This window comes from Lithobates pipiens, unplaced genomic scaffold (genome assembly GCF_037356315.1).
Source record: "Lithobates pipiens isolate NorthernLeopardFrog02 unplaced genomic scaffold, aLitPip1_a1.2 Scaffold_8, whole genome shotgun sequence".
Taxonomy (NCBI): Eukaryota; Metazoa; Chordata; class Amphibia; order Anura; family Ranidae; genus Lithobates; species Lithobates pipiens.
Genome location: NW_027507903.1, coordinates 95,581,435 through 95,601,771, shown reverse-complemented (window position 1 = coordinate 95,601,771; position 20,337 = coordinate 95,581,435). Strand labels below are relative to the sequence as shown.

At 43.1% G+C, this 20,337-nt stretch overlaps 1 protein-coding gene across 1 annotated transcript in view; it reads left to right on the top strand.

Moving 5' to 3' along the window:
* The window catches only part of MTMR10 (myotubularin related protein 10), a 157,739-nt gene that overhangs the window by 120,031 nt on the left and 17,371 nt on the right, over positions 1 to 20,337 (top strand). Inside the window, exons 12-15 of the mRNA XM_077470368.1 lie at positions 121 to 191; positions 12,923 to 13,092; positions 15,485 to 15,655; positions 19,163 to 19,345. Coding sequence (XP_077326494.1) covers positions 121 to 191; positions 12,923 to 13,092; positions 15,485 to 15,655; positions 19,163 to 19,345 — 595 coding nt within the window. The remainder of the gene's footprint in view (positions 1 to 120; positions 192 to 12,922; positions 13,093 to 15,484; positions 15,656 to 19,162; positions 19,346 to 20,337) is intronic.

Here is a 20,337-nt window from a genome sequence, read left to right as displayed (position 1 = left end):
ATCCAGGACAAAGTCTGATCTTGAAGTCCCTAGGATACTAGAAACAGACTCAAGATTTCATCTGCTTACTTAGCTGTACTTTAAATAAGCAACCAAGTTACTATTTGTTTATGTTTGCAGGGTGTTTCTGAAGCAGGCAGCGGAGCTGGCCTATGTCATGGATTCCAGGAGACTTTCTGTTGTCATTCAAGGTTACTTTTACTTTATACTACGCTTTTTTTACTTTTACTTAAGATTGTTATATCGTAAAAAGAGTCATTGTACTTCATACAGTAGGACATACAAATATTTTTGCTTTTCTGGACATGTGTTGTGATGAAGGTTTTTTTTTGGCCATATCTAGCACAAGTGCACAGCATGTGTGTAGTAGGCCTGGCCTTGGCAATTTCCAGCTGCCAAAACGATAGCCAGGCGTTTCTATGTAAATACAGCAGCTATTCCAGCAACTGCTGTCACAAAATGGAGCTTCTGGCACAGTGTTTAAAAACACTATTCAGACATAGAGTAAATACAAAAGTAAAGCCTCATACACACGGTCGGACTTTGTACAAACTTTTCCGTGGACTTTTGTACAAAGGGCGTGGTCCACAAGTTTGTATTGCATACACACGGTCGGACTTTTTGACAACAAACACGAACGTAATGACGTCACAACGTACTGACGCCACTTCAAAAGAGGACGTTCAATGACTCCAGCGCCACCTTTGGTCAACTTCTGTATTGTAGTCTGATCTTTTGCATTGGTTCTGAGCATGCGTGTTTGTACCTTGTACAAAAGTCCGATGCTTTTGCGTACACACGGTCGGACTTTGCTCCATCGGACTTTTGTTGCCAGAAAGTTTGTCCGTTCGCACAGCCAACAAAAGTCCGATGAAAACAGAAAAAGTTTGTCCGATGGAGCGTACACACAGTCTGATGTTGCTCCAAAACAGCTAATTTGCATGTTGTCAAAAAGTCCGACCGTGTGTACGGGCCTTAACAATGTTACTTTGCAACTCTCCGTTTCATCTGCAGATCAAAAGGGTGAACTTCTATCTGCATATGATGTCAGGTTCATCCTATTTAACTACTTCGTTTACCCTAATCAACACCACCTTGCCTCTCTCCCCATGGCTATTGCTTTTCCATTGAGTCATTGGTTCATAGGTGGTGTACAGATGTGAGAACTGAAATGATTAAAACTATTCTTCCAATTTCACGACCAGAAGAGACCCTTTTTCATTACACCTTTAAATAAAGATTTCTCCATACCATGTAGTGGACACTGAGTGGCCCATACAGTTGAGTTAGGACACCAGGGATCCCCATTGCCCACAAGTACCTGTTGTTGCAAGAGGGCTTTCTTGCTTGCTCAGTGAAATAGAAAATCCATTTCATTCTGCCAAGTACACAGAAATGGTTTGTTTTCATACACACCAAACACATCTATATGGTGTGTATCTCCATGGCTGGCTTAACCCACACAGATGCATCAGGAAAATTAAAATGGAAAAATGTGGAAATATTCAGTAAGCTGACAGAATTTAATTCTAACTGGTGGTATTTTGAAGAAATCTCATTTAAAATGTGTAAATAAACTATATTGATTGACTAAATCACTTTGTGATTACATAATAGTTTCAGCTTTGGGTTCTCGAAACCACTTTACTTGGATAGGAGTGACAATCACATGTCCATCCCCCTTCCCTCCAGTATTTGCACAAGCTGAGCATAGCAGCAGTAAGAGTAGGCTATGTCAGCACAATTCTTGCACATTAACAAAATGTCACCTTAGAATCTACTCGTGGAATGGATATATGATGCTTCGTGTATGTTTGTAATTTTAGGAGTGCAGGTTGGAAGATCAGGCATTTTTCCTATGCTAGGATCACCTTTGTGTAATGGAACATGCATGCTAGACAGTGCGTCACTTGTGTAAACATTGCAGGTGCCATTCTCTAAAATAGACAAGGACAGGGTGATATTTAAACCTAATACAGAGCTGATGCAAGGTAGCAGCTGAACTTTGCGAAAGCACTTGGAGCATGTGAAAACACCCATTAGACTATGTCCCAAATCACCTTTCCCTTTGCTTTAGCTTTTCTTTTTTTTTTCTTTTTTTTTTTTTTTTTATTCTTTATTTCTTTGCAGGATTACAAAAATAAATCAATTATGCTTGCATAATGCTACTTTAAAATCAAATCATAATCTTTAAGTCTTGGACCGTAATCCTGTTATTTTTATACATGCATGACAATATCAATTCCCCTTTGCATCTACCTGCTTTAAAGCCCAAAACCCCACAAAAGGGCCTCCAGAACAGGCAACAAAACAAACAAGTCTCTCTCCCAATTACCCAGGCTTATCAAACTGAAGTCCTCCGAAGGTGTTGTCAACAGAGCATATATCTTATAATGTGGGAGATAATATTCACAAAGATACTCAACAACTTCCTTTGAATTGCATATTGAATTAGATTCAAAACTTTAATAGTACTATCTCTAGCTTCCCTTGTGGGGATAAGCCCCACTTGATCCAAATGTACCAGCTGCGTCAAAAAGGGTTGTAAATGAGATGCGGGTATCTTTGAGAATATTTTCAAGTCCACATTCAGTAACGATATCGGACGATAACTGCTACACACTGACTGATCCTTCCCTTCTTTTGGGATTAACACAATATGTGCTCTTAATGCTTCTGATAGAGGGGCCGATTGTTGTCCTAATGCATTAAATGTTTTAACCATGTATGGGCCTATTAGTGGGGAAAAAGCTTTTAAAGTATTGTAGAGGAAACCCATCTGGGCCAGGTGCCTTCCCATGCTTCATCGTCTTCATTGCTATAGACACTTCCTCTAGTGTAATTGGGGACTCCAATTTTCTTTGAGCTGGGGATGGCAATCTCGCTAAGTGTGAGGATAATAAATATTCTTCCAGTGATGAGAGAGATCGGGGAGGCACCGAGAGATTATATAGTGAGTTATAATACTCTCTAAATTCCCTTACAATATCTTTTGAAATTGAAAGTCCTTGACCTCCCTTTGTTTTGATGTGTGGTATATATGACTGTGACTGTTGTGTGTTTTTTTTTTTTTTTTTTTCTTGCCTTCAATCTTTTGGGTTGTACCCTTCAGGGAAATCCTAATTATGACTGGCGCAGACCATGTTATATTTCCTTTTAGTATGTCCTGTACCAACAGGAGTATCTGTTGTGGCAGTAAAAAGAGATCAATTCGTGAATACGTTTGGTGGGGGTTTGAGAAGTCTATACAATTTTTATTTATTTTTTTTTATTATTTTTTTACTAGCAAGACTTGCAATACTTCTCAGATGTTTTAAACTTATCAATATAAACTGTGGCATTGTGTTGACTACGGGAACAGTAGCCCCAAAGGATTATATTAAAATGTAAATACCGTATATACTCGAGTATAGGCCGACCCGAGTATAAGCCGAGGCCCCCAATTTACCCCCAAAAAACTGGGAAACCTATTGACTCGTGTATAAGCCGAGGGTGAGATATGCCTGTCCATCCCTGTGTGTGTGTCCATCCATCCATCCATCCCTGTGTGTGTGTGTGTCCATCCATCCATCCATCCCTGTGTGTGTGTGTGTGTCCATCCATCCATCCATCCCTGTGTGTGTGTCCGTCCATCCATCCATCCATCCATCCATCCCTGTGTGTGTGTCCGTCCATCCATCCATCCATCCATCCATCCCTGTGTGTGTGTCCGTCCATCCATCCATCCCTGTGTGTGTGTCCATCCCTGTGTGTGTGTCCATCCATGTGTGTGTGTGTGTGTGTGTGTGTGTGTGTGTGTGTGTGTGAGGCCTTGTGTGTCCAGCCTACCTGTGTCCCCAGCCTCCGTCCCGTCCCGAGACTCCGTCCGGTCCCGTCCCGTCCCGAGCCGAGCCGAGCCTCCGTCCGGTCCCGTCCCAGGATCACCGCTCTTCGTCGGCGCCCATTTTCCTGTTCAAATGCCGCGCCTCCCTGTCTGTGATAGGCGGAACACAATTTCCCAGCAGTCTGTGTTCCGCCTATCACGGCCATCCTTTCATCCTCGTCCGTAGTACGAGGATGAGCGGATGTCCGTGATAGGCGGAACACAGGCTGCTGGGAAATTCAGTGTTCCGCCTATCACAGGCGAAGGCGGAGCCGGAGGCGCGGCTTTTGAATTAGAATAGAATGGCCGCTGTCTGTCTGCTCGACACGCTGATCGAGCAGGCAGACAGCGATGACTCGAGTATAAGCCGAGGGGGGCACTTTCAGCCTCAAAAAAGAGGCTGAAAATCTCGGCTTATACTCGAGTATATACGGTAATGCACATTTTACACTGGTTGAATAATGGGCAAAATGAAGTAATCCATCTGTAGATGACAAATAGAGTTTACAAAATAACAGTTGTTAAAAGGCTGTAGTGTAGGAACTTGACTGGAAGCAGAGAGGCTTGTGTACTAGGAAGATTATTGGTTGGCCAATCCTATATGGTGCCAATGATCCACTCACAGCTTTGCAGCCCTCTTCCTATAGGGGAAATCTTGGATTCTGGACAAAAAACAAACAAAACCGCAAGAAGGGGGTTTTAGCCTAGTGCATTGCTTCAAACAGTTTTATTACTAAAAAGTAGAATATATACATACAAAACTGTATATTCACAAGCATAAATGATTCATAGGACTGGGTCTATTGGCACCTTAAAGGCCTGGATAACCGATCTAGAAGACCTTCTTAATATACTGCACAAATCAAGTATGCTAACACGTTTTTTTTAAAGGGCATTGCACTTTGCCCATTATCCTCTGCCTTATTGAATATGCCCATAAATGTTACCTTGGGAACGCTACAGATAAAACAAATAAGGTTCTTTTGAAAAATTGCTTTACCAGTGAATGTCATCACTTAGGGTTAACCCTATTTAATAGAATAAGGAAAAGCAACTGTTTCAGATAAATTTAGAAAAGGGAAGTGAGCAAGGTTTGCTTCTATTTTGCTCATCTACAGTGCCTTTAAAAAGTATTCCTACCCCTTGAAACCTTGTACATTTTGTCATGTTGCAACCAAAAATGTAAATGCATTTTATGTGATCGGCCAACACAAAGTAGCACATAATTGTGAAGTGGACGGAAAAATATAAATGGTTTTCCATATGTTTTTACAAATAAATATGTGAAAAGTGTGGCGTGCATTTTGTATTCAGCCCCCCCTGAGTCAGTACTCTGTAGAACCACCTTTCGCTGCAATTACAGCTGCAAGTCTTTTTGGAGATGTCTCTACCAGCTTTGCACATCTAGAGTGAATATTTTACCCATTTTTTACAAAATTAGCTCAAGCTCTGTCAGATTGGATAGAGAGCATCTGTGAATAGCAATTTGTAAGTCTTGCCACAGATTGAATTTAGGTCTGGACCTTTATAACACATGAATATGCTTTTGATCTGCACCATTCCATTGTAGCGCTGGCTGTATGTTTAAGGTGGTAGTCTGCAAAAGACTTGAGAATGGGGTGGAGGTTCACCTTCCAGCAGGACAAACAGGTCTTCTTCTAAGATTGCCCTGTATTTGGCTCCATCCATCTTCCCATCAACTCTGACCAGCTTTCCTGTCCCCGCTGAAGAAAAGCATCCCCGCAACACGATGCTGCTGCCGCCACCATGTTTCACCGAATGGTGCTTTCAGGGTGATGTGCAGTTTTCTGCAAAACACACAGCGTTTTGCCCTTAGGCCAGAAAGTTCAATTTTGGTCTCATCTGACCAGAGCACATTCATTCACATTTGCAGTGTCCCCCATGTGGCTTCTCGCAAACTAAAAATGGGACGATTTTTGTCTCTTTCAACAATGGCTTTTTCCAAAACGACTTTCAGGACAGTCACCGGAGAGATCATGGCTCCACCTCCCAAAAGGAAACACCTCCTCCATCAGAGCTTTTAAAAGGAAAGCCTCCACGCAGCCTCCTCAGTTTTTTTTGTGTTTCCTCCAAGTGGGAGGAACACCTCTGGTGGGAGCCATGATCTTAGGCCGGTCCTGAGTGGGTAGGTTTTCACCTTATTTTTTCCTTTGGCGCTGGTCCTCCCATCTGCCTCCCAGTGGGGACGGTGCCATGGGCTCTCTCTCCCCCTTCAGTGCTCGTAGAACCAGTACGTCGGTTGTCCTTTCCCCTATTTTTGTTGAAGAGCTGATGGACACAGGGTTTGTGTTTTCCCCCGTGCAGCCGCCATCTTTCTGGTGGCCAGGAGAGCCTTCGGCCACATCCTCCGGGAAAGGGGCAGGACTTCCAGACGCTGCGCAGCGTCATTTCCGGTCGCTGGAACGCAGGGGGAGAGGAGGGCCAACTGGTGCCTTATTTCCATTTCTGGGTCGGCGCAGTGGCGATTTTGAATCCCGGAGCGGTGGTGACTGATACCATGCGCCTGCTGAGTTAGAGATGGAAACTCAGGGTTCAAGAGTTCCTCCCTCAGTGGGTGGCCATTACTTTTGAGAATGATTTCTCAGGGTTACGTGATAGAATTCACGGAGGCCCCTCCACAAAGGCTCTTGTTCACAAACATCCCAAGGGATTCCGGTCAAGGCTTTCGCCATGAAGTCCCTCATTCAGGATCTGATGTATCAGAAGGTCATTGTGCCGGTCCCGACAGGAACTGGATCAGGGGCTGTATTTACATGTCTTCCTGGTCTTGAAGCCTTCAGGAAAGTTCTGTCTCATTTTAAACCTCAAAGTGCTGAACAAATCGGTGCAGTACAAGAGGTTTCGGATGGATTTCATCTTCTCCATGAGGAACCTCCTACATCAGGGATGCTATATGGCATCCATAGATTTGCAGGATGCATATCTCCATGTCCCGATTTCCGTCAGGTCACAGAGATATGAGATTTGCACTAAGGGAAGGGAGCAAGGTAGTTCACCTCCAGTTCAGAGCCCTCCTGTTCGGCCTGTCCTCGTCCCTGAGGGTGTTCACCAAGATTATGGTCGAAGCATTAGCGCCCCTACATCTAGAGGGAATCTCTGTGATCCCGTACTTGGACGACTTGTTTTTTTTTTCTGCCCAGACCAAGGAGGGCCTACAAAAAGACCTGGACAAAGCCTGCACCCACCTAAAAGAGTTAGGTTGGATTATAAATCTACAGAAATCAAATTTGGTCCCTGCTCAGGAAGTGATCTTCCTGGGGTTTCATATCAGCTCTCTGGATCAAAAGATCTTTCTGCCGGAGGAGAAACTGGAGAGGTTGATGCAATTCATAGCTCAACTACAGTCCAACCAGTCCCTGTCCATCAGGAAGATTGTCGGTGCTGGGAACCTTGACTTCTTCCATTCCGGCGGTCCAATGGGCAAAGCACCATTTCAGACCTCTGCAAACCTTTTTGTTGAAAGTTTGGGACCACCAACAGAGTTCGTTGGATTCTCTGGTAAGTATCCCCTCCACAGTAAAGAGAATTCTATGGTGGTGGAGGAACCTGGAGGTTCTTTCAGAGGGGCTGTTGTGGTCATTCCCAGTCCAGGTTCGGTTGACGACCGACGCCAGCTCCTGGGGTTGGGGGCTCACATGGACAGTCAGTGGGTTCAGGGCTCATGGTCCACAGAGGAGGCAGGGAGATACTCAAACTGGAGGGAGCTGAAGACAGTGGAAAGAGCCATGTTGGCTTTTTCAGTTGTTGTCCAGGGGCAGCATGTCCAGGTCCTGTCGGACAACGCCACGGCTGTGGCATACATAGGCAAGGGGGAACCAGAAGCGGGGCGCTACAAGATCTGGCAAAGGGTATTCTGGCTTGGGCAGAGCAGCATACTCTATCCTTGTCAGCGATCCACCTAAAGGGATCTCTAAACGAAATAGCAGATTTCCTCAGCAGGAACCAGGTCTTAGAGGCAGAATGGCAGTTGAATCCAGAGGTCTTCAGGTTGATCATAGAAAGATGGGGACAGCCAAATGTAGATCTCTTTGCCACTCAGGGAAATGCCCAGGTCCCTCTCTTCTTCTCCTTGAACAGGCACGAGCAGTCGCTGGGAGTGGATGCCTTGGCACTCAGATGGAATTTTCACCTATGTTACGCCTTTCCACCGTTTCAGTTGATACCGCGGGTTATAAATAAGATCATGCCCCTGATGATGCACTTGGAGTGACAAAACGTTGGGCAAAGCCTGGCTTAACCTGTAACTTGGACAGACTGCACTACAGCGACTATCACTGAAGCGCTGGATGCTTCAGTTGTTTGCCTGTTTTAATCAACTTAAATGTGAGTGAAATTGTTTTTCCTTAATAAATTGGGCACCGTTTCTTAAGATATTTGCGCAATGAGCGTTGTTGTTTTTCTCTATCCACATGACTGCTGAACTGCATGGGAATCTAAATATCTGTTCATGATTGGAGAGATTTCTGGTTCCAGCGTACTGCTTGTGAGGAGTAGTGGAGCAGAGTGGTTTTTCTATTTGTGCATTATTGTTGCACTGATGGTAAGGATCTGTCGTGTTGGGTGACGGTGATGGGACCCCTACTATCCTTATCTCTGCTGAATGAGGTGGAGTGAGATCTGTTGTGGATTCACTGAACTTTCAGTACCTGTTTTGGACTTTTACACATGAATGTGTTACTTTAAATGTGTTTATATATAATTTTTTTGCTTTGTGTGCTGCATTTACTTTGTTTATATAAATAAGATCAGGAGAGAAGAGGCAAAGATAATTCTGATCATTCCATTTTGGCCCAAAAGACTGTGGTTCTCGGCCCTACTACAGATGCAGCTAAAACCATACTGGCATCTTCCTCTAAGACAGGATCTCCTCCTGCAGGGCCCTCTGGTCCATCAAACTCTAGCAAAGCTAAGACTCACGGCTTGGTTTCTGAGGAGCAGCTCTTGAAGAGAAAGGGGTTCTCAGACATATTGGTGGCTACTCTGATGTCCAATAGGAAGAAGGTCACAAGGGCAATATACTTCAAATATTGGAAAGTGTTCAATTCCGGGTGCAAAACTTCTGCAAGATCGGCAAGACAAATTGCTTCAGTATTGGAGTTTCTGTAATTAGGGACGGACAATAACCTAGCAATCGGCACCCTTAAGGTTCAAGTGGTCGCGCTGGGGGTTTTCTTGGAGAAACCTATTGCTTCAGACCCTTTTAGTGACCAGGTTCTTCAAAGCGCTCTCTAGGTCTAGACCGGTCGGGACTAAGAATTGTCCAGTATGGGACTTGACTACTGTTCTACAGGCCCTGACCAGGGATCCCTTTGAACCTATTAATTTGGCCTCCCTAAAATTGATTAAGTTGAAAACTGTTTTTTTAGTGGCCATTACGTTAGCTCACAGAGTCAGTGAGTTGCAGGCCTTGTCAATCAGGGAGCCGTTTTTTTCTGTTTTTCCAGATAGGATAGTCCTAAAAAAGTGGCGTCCGTTCAGAACCGATCTCAGGAGTTAATTCTGCCTACATTCTGCTTTAATCCGTTGGGTAAGAAGGAAGAAGAATTCCATACCTTGGATGTTAAGAGAGCAGTCCTAAGTTATTTGGAAGCCACTAAGGACTTTAGATGTGCGGATGCACTATTTATTTTATTTTCAGGCAATAAAGAGGGAAAGAAGGCTTCCATAGGAACCATAGCACGATGGTTAAGGATGGCTATTGCTGAAGTCTATTCCTGTACTGGCCAGAGGAGTCCAATGAGTGCCCGGGCTCATTCCACAAGGGTTACAGCAGTGAGTTGGTCAGAGAAAGCTGGTGCCACCCCCGAACCGATATGTAAGGTAGCTACCTGGTCAAGTCTGACGACATTTGCCCGCCATTATAGATTAGATCTCTTGACGGCTGGGGAGATCAGGCTTTTGGAAGGAAAGTCTTACAGGCTGTTGTCCAGCCCTGAATGGATTAAGTCTCGGTAATCCTCTCGGTGGCTGTCCTGGAAAGTCATTTTGGAAAATTTCAAGTTAGACTTACCGGTAACTTGTTTTCCAATAGACTTTCAGGACAGCAGTAACCCGCCCTGTTTTATGTTATGGCTGTAATTCTATGATTTAACTGTCACTTATGTGTTGCAGCCGGGGTCGGAGAGTCTCTACAAACAACTGAGGAGACTGCGTGGAGGCTTTCCTTTTAAGGCCAGGTTCACACTGCTGCGGGGGAAGATCCGGATGTGATTCGCACCGCACTGCAGTGCAAATCACATCCGATCTCCGTAGCGATGCGAGTTCAGCCATAAAGATGGTATGGCTGAATTCGCATCGCTCCCGCAGCAAACTCGCACGGGACCTTTTTTTTGGTCTGCAACAGAATCGGATCGCATGGGTGTTCACACCATGCGATCCGATTCCTGTGCGAGTCTGCAGATCGCACTGCGATATGCAGACGGATCTGGGGGTGTCATTAATATTTCATTGACACTCCCAGCCGTTCGCATAGGGCAGTGTGAACTGCCGGCGGGAGTCATGCGATGCGGGAAAACGCCACGGATTTGCGGCGTTCCCGCATCGCTGTGGTGTGAACCCAGCCTAAAAGCTCTTATGGAGGAGGTGTTTCCTTTTGGGAGGTAGAGCCATGATCTCTTGGGTGGCTGTCCTGAAAGTCTATTGGAAAACAAGTTACCGGTAAGTCTAACTTGAAATTTTTCTTGCCACTTTTCCATAAAGGCCGGATTTGTGGAGTAATAGTTGTCCTGTGGACAGATTCTCCCACCTGAGCTGTGGATCTCTGCAGCTCCTCAAGAGTTACATGGGCCTCTTGGCTGCTTCTCTGATTTAATGGTCTCCTTGCCTGTCAGTTTAGGTGGACGGCCATAGGTTTGCAGTTGTCATACTCTCCATTTTTGGAGGATGAATTGAACAGTGCTCTGTGAGATATTCAAAGCTTGGGATATTTTTTTTTTATAACCTATCCTTGCTTTAAACTTCTCGACAACTTTATCCCTGACCTGTCTGGTTTGTTCCATGGCCTTCATGATGCTGTTTGCTAAGGATCTCTAACAAATCTCTGAGGGCTTCACAGAACAGCTGTATTTATATTGAGATTAAATTACACACAGGTGGACTTTACTAATTAGGTGACTTCTGAAGGCATTTGGTTCCACTAGATTTTAGTTGGGGGTATCAGAGTAAAGGGGGCTGAATACAAGTGCACGCCACACTTTTTTCAAATATTTATTTGGAAAACCATTTATCATTTTCCTTCCACTTCACAATTGTGTGTCACTTTGTGTTGGTCTATCACATAAAGTCCCATTTTTGGTTGTAACATGACAAAATGTGGAAAATTTCAAGGGGATGAATACTTTTTCAAGGCACTGTAAGGCCTTTTAAAAAGATATCCTGTAAACTGAAGATGATAGAATGAAGTTCCACGTCTGAGGTTTGTCCCAGGGAAACAGTGGCTAGTGTTGGGTGGAATGCAGCTTTGTATGTAGGATACACAGGGGTTTCCCTCTCCAGCACAGCGATATACAATGTATGACTCATTCCACTTCTTGCCAAGTCAACTGATCGGCAAGACTCACACAGCTGTTGAGTCAGAAAATTACTATTTTGGAGAAATAGTTTTGCATTCCCAGCCAAATTGTTGCATACCAGGTCCTTTCCACGCTTCTTACTGTAGATCTGCCCTATCCCCTGAATATGACTAGATCTTCCTGTGTAAAAGATCATACACACAGCCTCCGTGTTACATTTCAATGCTTTATTTTTAGACATTTATGTTTCCTTATTGTCTATCAATACAACTTGGCATTTATTTTCTGTCAATCCAAAGGTAAAGGACAGCTGTAAGCACCTTTACCCTTTCTTCTGTGTGTTCCTTTTTAGGGTCAGATTTCTTTGTTATCTACCTTGTGATAGGGAAGTAAATGCAAAGCTCTATAGGTAAAAATCGTCTCTAAACACTTGTACCCTTTATTTCATGTTTGCATTCTCTTAAAGCGGGAGTCTGCTGGGACTCCGCGTTTTTTTTTTTTTTTTTTTTTTTTTTTTTTTTTTAAAGCCAGCAGCTACAAATACTGCAGCTGCTGACTTTTAAAATAGTGACACTTACCTGTCCAGCGCGCCCGCGATGTCGGCACCCGAAGCCGATCTGTAGATCGTTTCTCGGGTGCTGCCGCCGCCATCTTGGGTATGGGAATCAGGAAATGGAGCCTTTCGGCTTCATTTCCCGGTTCCCTACTGCGCATGCGCGAGCCGCGCTGCGCAATAAGGACGGTCCCCGCTGCCTCTGGGATCTGTGTGTTTTCCCAGCAGGCAGCGGGGCACTTGCGGAAAGGGGCGGGCACTTGCGGAAAGGGGCGTAATATACGCCCCTTTCCGCAGAGAGCTATCCCGGAAGTGGGTGCAGATACCTGTACTGTACAGGTATCTGTACCCCCCTCCCCCCTGAAAGGTGCCAATTGTGGCGCCGGAGGGGGGGAGGGTTCCGATGAGCGGAAGGTCCACTTTAGGGTGGACCTCTGCTTTAAGAGTTAGGTTTTTAAGTGAGTACCTGCAGTTATTTAAAAATGATCTTTTCATTGATTTATTATGTTAATCAGATACTAACTATACCTAAACCACCCCCATTCTAAATACCCTGTAAAGACAAGATGTGTATATTTCCCTTTTTGAAGGGCACTCTGGTTTGGTCACATGATCAGCACCCATCGCTAGCGTTGGTGTACTATGGCTGCCCCATAGTAAGCCTATGGGTGATTTTATCGCCAAGGCTTTGCTGCCGCTGTCAGCGATCTCTTCACTGAAGTCGGACCCTGTAGAGTTGTCAGAATGGGTAAGTATAGACCTCTTTCCTTCCCAGGGTTGTTAGAATAGGCTTAAAATGGGGGTGGGAACAGGCATTTGACTGGAATTTTACTTTAAATCCATTTAATGTAATCCCCTTTTAAATTTGCAAAGCTAAAATGTCTTACACTGTGCCTAACAGCTCAATATGAACATGCTCCCCGACCACACATTAGCAATGGCTGTTGTAGTGATGGGATGTTTTTTGTGTTTCAGAAGAGGAAGGTCGAGACCTCAGTTGCCTGGTGGCCTCTCTTGTCCAGCTGATGTCAGATCCGTATTTCCGGACCATTGTTGGATTTCAAAGTCTCATACAGAAAGAGTGGGTCATGGCTGGCTATCCATTTCTTGATAGGTGCAACCACTTGAAAAAATCTGTCAAAGAGGTACAGTACAATAAATGAAGTGATTTGACTTTTCTTCATAGCGAGCAGCTGTTTAAGTGTTTGGTTTGGCTCTGCCTGTTACAATGGGTTGCTGTTATCACTTCTAGCAGGTAGTTTTTGGTGTAGAGATGAGAATATATTGATATCTGGATATGCCTAGCAGATTGTTCAAATGCTATGCAGATTGCCCACATTTTAATTATTCGACTTTTTAATTAATAATATGAATTTAGTGTTGACCATTATCAGGCCATTTAGTGAGAGAAAAGCTCAAGAAAAATGCATCTACTTAACTCTATGTATGTCTTCACACTGGTCTATTGCGCTTCTGTTGTGGTGTTAAAAATCTAGCTTGCTGCATTTTTGGTCAGTTAAAAAAAACACACCTCCCAATCGAAATGCATTGATAACGCAGAAAGAACGCATCAATAATGTACCAGTGTTATGTTTTTGATGCGGTTTTAGTCATATTTAGTCATATAACCTATGAAAAACATGCCATAAGCACAGTAAAATAAGTGTTTTTGGCTCTATTATCACCATCTTTTTCTCTATTGGCAAAATGCCGAAAACACAATTTTTAGTCGATATGTTTCAGCGCATCCCTATTTAGTACAAAAAGTGTTATAGCACTAGCACTGTCTGTATGTCTGTGATAATTCTGTTAAAAAGAATCCTCTCAAAACTAGGCTTCAGTTTCAAGCCACTTAGGAAGCTTCAAATTTTCTCATGATCATGGACATATCATTTAATTTGTCATTTTTGCTGTATGCGGAACAAAGTCTTGATGCACAATGGTGGCTCACTTGCTTTCCAGGTCAAGTAGTCTTTGTCTTAAACGTACTCAGAAAACAATATTCATGTCTGAGTGATTAAAATGTAACGTAGTGCAGATTGCAGTGTCTGTGAACAAATCTAAATATAAGGTAAATTCTGGGATTTAAAACAAAATACAAAAGTTGCATATATCTGTGGATGAGCATTCATAGGACATTTGTGTAGGTGTATTTGAAACCTGTTCATCACTGCAGGAGATTGAAAACTGCAAGTTTGAAAATATAAAGTACACAGATACCCCCATTTGATGTAACTGCTCTGTGTATTGAAAATGCTGCATATGGCTTGTCAGCCTTTAGATGCGAAATTGGAACTGGAAGAAAATTGTTGATCCCAGTAGAGTAATTGGTGACAGAAGGACAAAGTGGGATGCTTATATTTGAACACTTCTGTTGCCTAACTGTATCCAATATGTTAAAAGGGCACATATTCTTTCAGGCCAGTGTGTGCTGTCCATAGTTACCGCACAGAGTAGAGCGAAGGTTCAATGTATGTTCCCGGATGGTGTGACTGGTTAAAGGGCTGTTCATGTATACAGGGCTTCAGTGTATGTTTTTGATTTGTGTGACTGAAGGAAATCTAGATGTGTATAAAATGCTTCAATGTATGACTAGCTGATGTGATGCTTCTGTGTACGTTTCTGGTTGGTTTGACAGCTTAAGAAAAGCATAGACCTGGAAACAGTACTTCAGTGTATGTTCCTGATTGGTGTGGTGGGTTGAAGGAAGTCTAAACCATATACAGTGCTTTAATGTATGTTTCTGCTTTGACAGGTTGAAGGCTGTCTAGAAGTATATAAATTACTTCAATGTATGTTCCCTGTGACTGAAGGAATTCTAGACCAGGAAACATTACTTCAATATGTGTTCATACTTTGACTGGTCGGAGGAAGTCTGAAACTGTATACTGAGTGTCCATATATTTCCCTGGTTGGTGCGAATGTCTGAAAGACATCTGGACATGTATACAGTAGTTCAGTGTATGCTCCAGGTTGGTGTGACTTGTGGACGTGTATACAGCTCCTCAGTGTATTTTTCTGATTGGTGTGACTGGTTTAAGGACATGTGACTGTGTATACAATTGTTCAGTGTATGTTTCTGCCTAGTGTAACTGGGTGAAGAATGTCTAGACATGTATAGAGTAGTCCAATGTAGGCTCCTGGTTGATGTGAATGATTGAAGGACATCTGGACATGTAAATAATTCTTCAATGTATGTTCCAGATTGGTTTAACTGTTTAAAGAATGTCTAGATATGTATAAAGTCATCCAGTGTATGTTCCTGCTTTGGTGTGAATGGTCGAAGACAGTCTACACAGGTATAGAGTAATCCAATCCATGTTCCTGCTTTGACTGGTTGAAGGGAGTCTCCAACTGTAAATGCTGCTTCATTGCAGGTTCATGGTTGAAGAACGTGTATATATTGGGTTTATGATTGTGGGGGGAGGGGGTCTGATCATGTAGAATAAGCAGGGTAGCAGAGAATATTACACTGCATTGTTAGATGCAAAACATATCAGTGTGGTGATTGTCAAACATCTGTTTTTTCTTCCTCAGTGTCCCCTGTTTGTGCTATTCCTGGACTGCGTTTGGCAGCTACAAGAGCAATATCCAGCAGCTTTCCAGTTTACAGAGACCTATCTAACTGTGTTACATGACAGCACATGCATCTCACTCTTTGGAACATTTCTTTTCAACTGTCCCCACCAGCGTGTTCAGCAAAGTACAGTGAGTACATTTCCATTACATTTTTTGTTACGGCTGTACAAAGCATTTGTATCGAATGTTAGGCTTACCTTCATCTGTGACCTCTGAAGTGGATTCAACCTGCACTGAAGAACAAGTAGGCTTCCTCCTGCTGATCCTCCTCTACAAATGTTACTTGTCTAGCTTCTGCTCTTATCCAGTGACGTCAGTATGTTTTGTTACTGACCAGGACAAGCATGTACAGGCACACCCTGCTTTACGAACACCAACTTTACGTACACTCATGAGTACGGACATACCCGCAGGTGTACATAAAGTGCCTCACAAGTAAAACATTTCCATGCCATACAGCCACAGTAGAAGGAACTGAAGCTCTGAGCACATAGCCTGCCCTGTTCCAGTGTGCACTTCCTGTATCCTGGCTGACATCACGTCCTCCCAATGGTTATTCCAGCGTCCCTGTCAGCCACAGAATGCCATCCAGCCTCTCCCCAGTACCAGTGTCCTCTGTGCACAGCGCAATGTCCGGGGGATGGATTGGAGCGGCCCCCCCCTTGCATCAGATGAGCCTATTTACATTTTTCTTCTTGTGAGTGTTCCCCCCACTACAGCCCCTGACTCCCCCCACTACAGCCTAGAAGTGAAAAAGGGTATTGCTTCACTTTAAGTACATTTTCATTTTACATACATGCTCTGGCCCCATTGTGTACTTAAAAGTGGGGTATGCCTTTATTGCAATAGTTCTGACTTCTGTATGGAGTCATCTGATGCATGCTTGTTCAACGTCAGTGACTTAAAGCGGTATTAAAACCAAAAGCAGACTTTACTTTTTACAATATCTGTAAAGTCCTTGACTTTACAATCTGTTAGGTTTGTTCCTCTATGCTGCCCTGGATCCCCAAACCCCAAAGTTCCCTGCACCTTTTTAAAGCCGCAGGAAAATCACGTGGTGCCTTTGCACCCAGCAATTTCCCGCTGTCGCAAACACCATTAAGAATCAATGGCAGCCCTGCGTGTCTGTAAAAGAGCAGCGCATTTTGGCTGCAGGCGCAGGAACAAGTGCGATTCTTGCAACCAACCACACAAGTGTGAACCAGGCCCAAGTGTATCTAAACCTGCTAGTACATAGTAGGTGAGGTTGAAAAAAGATACAAGTCCAACCTAGGTGTGTGCTTGTGTCAGTATTACATTATATATCCCTGTATGTTGTGGTTGTTCAGGTGCTTATCTAATAGTTTTTTAAACTATCGATGCTCCCCTCTGAGAACACTGCCTTTGGAAGGGAATTCCACATCCTTGCCGCTCTTACCGTAAAGAACCCTCTATGTAGTTTAAGGTTAAACCTCTTTTCCTAAAATTTTAATGAGTGGCCACATATCTTGTTAAACTCCCTTCCACGAAAACGTTTTATCCCTATTGTGGGGTCACCAGTATGGTATTTGTAAATTGAAATCGTATCCCCTCTCAAGCGTCTCTTCTCCAGAGAGAATAAGTTCAGTGCTCACAACCTTTTGTCAGAGCTAATATCCTCCAGACCCTTTATTAGCTTTGTTGCCCTTCTTTGTACCCGCTCCATTTCCAGTACATCCTTCCTGGGGACTGGTGTCCAGAACTGGACAGCATACTCTAGGTGCGGCCAGACCAGAGTCTTGTAGAGTGGGGAAATTATCGCATTATCCCTGGAGTTGATCCTCTTTTTAATGCATGCCAATATTCAGTTTGCTTTGTTATCAGCAGCTTGGCATTGCATGCCATTGCTGAGCCAATCATCTACTAGGACCCCCAGGTCCTTTTCCATTCTAGATTCCCCCAGAGGTTCTCCCCCCATGTATAGATTGCATTCATATTTTTCATATTTTTGCCACCTAAATGCATTATTTAAAATTTTTCTACATTGAACCTCATTTGCCATGTAGTTAATTCAGATCTTTTTGCAAGATTTCCACATCCCACGGAGAAGTTATTGCACTACTTAGCTTAGTATTGTTCGCAAATACAGAGATTTGAACTGTTTACCCCAACCTCTAGGTCGTTCATGAACAAATTAAATAGGTTTGGTCCCAGCACAGAACCCTGGGGGACCCCACTACCCACCCCTGACCATTCCAAATACTCCCCATTTATCAACACCCTCAAATCACCCTTGTAGCCAGTTTTTAATCCATGTACTCTATGGTCCATACCAACAGACCTTATTTTGTACAGTAAACATTTATGGGGAACTGTGTCAAATACGTTTGAAAAATCCAGATACACTGCATCTACGGGGCTTCCTTTATCTAGGTGGCAACTCGCCTTCTCATAGAAAGTTAATAGATTGGTTTGGCAAGAATGATTCTTCATGGATTCATGTGGATTACTGCTAATGATACTGTTCCCATTACTAAAATCTTGTATATAATCCCTCATACCCTCCAAAGCTTGCATAATATTGATGTTAGGCTAACTGGTCTGTAATTCTCAGGGATGTATTTTGGGCCCTTTTTAAATATTGGTGCTACATTGGCTTTTCTCTAATCAGCTGGTACCATTCCAGTCAGTAGACAGTTAAAATTAGGAACAATGGTCTGGCAATTACTTGACTGAGTTCCCCAAGTACCCTCAGATGCAAGCCATCTGGTCCCGGTGATTTATTAATGTTAAGTTTCCCAAGTCTGTTTCTAATTCCGTCCTCTGTTAACCATGGAGGTGCTTCCTGTGATGTGTCATGAGGATAAACACTGCAGTTTTGGTTACTGAAGCCCCCCAATTCCCTTGTGAAGTCTGAAGGAAAAGAATAAATTTAATACCTTTGCCATCTCCCCATCTTTTGTAACTAGATGTTCTTCCTCATTCTTTATGGGGCCAATATGGTCTGTCCTCCCTTTTTTTTAAATGTTTATATACTGAAAACGTTTTTGGGGATTTTTCTTTTGCTCTCCTCCGCTGTGTCTTGTTCTAACTTAGCCGCCCTAATTGCACCCTTATAAAGAATGCAACAAGAAATGTAATTTCAGAATGCTGATGATGATCCCTCAACCTTGTATTTTTTTGACACTACCCTCCATGACCAGATTGACAATGCTGCTGACCAAAACAGTCTCTGTTGCTCCTTTATCCACAGTATACAGAAAATACAGAAAGTGTGTTACTGGCCAGATCGCCAGGTGAAAACCTAAAAAAAGAAAACATTTGCAGCCACCATATCTAATGATTAGTGATCTGCAATATATTACATTTTTGTTTTTGGGTTTAATACCGCTTTAAGTATTAGAGATGTAGCCACGTAGCCAGCACATTCATTAAGAGTTCAATAATGGCAGCTTACATATTCCTCTCTGTGAAGTTAAGTGTAGTGATACATGAGTGTAGCTGTAATTGTAGTTTTATCATAAAGCACACAGTGGTCTCCCCACATACAAAGATATCGCTGCTACATGGGTTTTAATCTTGCATTTAGACAATATGATCCTAGCGTGCTTTGGGTGTCAAAGCTTTTCTCTGAATTTTATTTTATTTTTATTTTTTTCTGCACGATTTCTTTTCCAGGAGTTTGCTATAGGGAAAAATATTCAACTGGGGGATGAAAAAGGCCTGAAATTCCCCTCCGTGTGGAACTGGTCTCTGCAGTTTTCAGCAAAGGATCGCACTCTGTTTAATAACCCTTTGTACATTGGAAAGAGTGTGCCCAACGTTCAGAATGAAAATTTCAAGTTTTTTAAAAGGACAAAGGTAAACTGGCCACATGAAATGAATGTAACATCATATATTCTTTACAGTGTAACAAGAATAGGATATTGTGGTTTATTTTATTTTAATGGGAGTAATGCTCAGTTTTTCCAGTTTTGGGATCCTATCCTCGAAAATCTGCTATATGAAACAAGCCTGTAGCTACTGCTGGACAATGTTCTTTATAGTTTGTCTCTTTAAATTTTAGATATAACATTTCTTTACTCAGTTACATTGATCCAGCTTGGGCCGATATAACTATGTATATACCATTCGTATGGGATCCCTTTAGAAGCTGGGAACCGCTGTAGTAGGCACCCCAACTCCAGTGATCTCCACTAGCTTTTGAGTCCTGTGCCCAAGCAACTGTCCTGCATTGTAAACACAGTCAGCTGCATGGCACAGGCACAGGCACCATTCAGAGAATGCTTTACACTTTCCTAATAAATGAAAAGCGTTCTCTGATTGTACAAGGTGGAGAGCGTGACATTACTGCCCTGCATCTCCACCTTGTCCGATGCATTCTTTGAGAAAATCATTTAGAAAACATTTGTTGAATGGCGCCTGTGGCAAACAGGCCAATACCTGTGTTCACAGTGCAGCAGCGCAGCCAATGGCACAGGACACGGAAACAAGCAATGATCATTGGAGTACGGATGTCTACTCCTGTGATTTCCAGATTCTAGAGAGATTCCACAGGTATGTATGGCCATAATTGCATTGGTCCAAATTGGACTGGTGTAGCTATGTAAAAATATCCATGCCTGTAATTTTTCTTTAACAGATTTTACTATTATTCTCGGAAGGAGCCAGAAATAGCAGCCTGCATATTTTTATGGCACAAGTATTTAAGAACAAGAATGAGGCCATTAAAGCACTTTTAGACACTGAAGTTTCCTTTGCTGCAGAAATCGGCATCTCTTTCACAGTTTAAATGCTTCCTTGTGTCTAATGAATGTAGGGGAGATGGACTCCCACTAAGACCTATGTCGTGC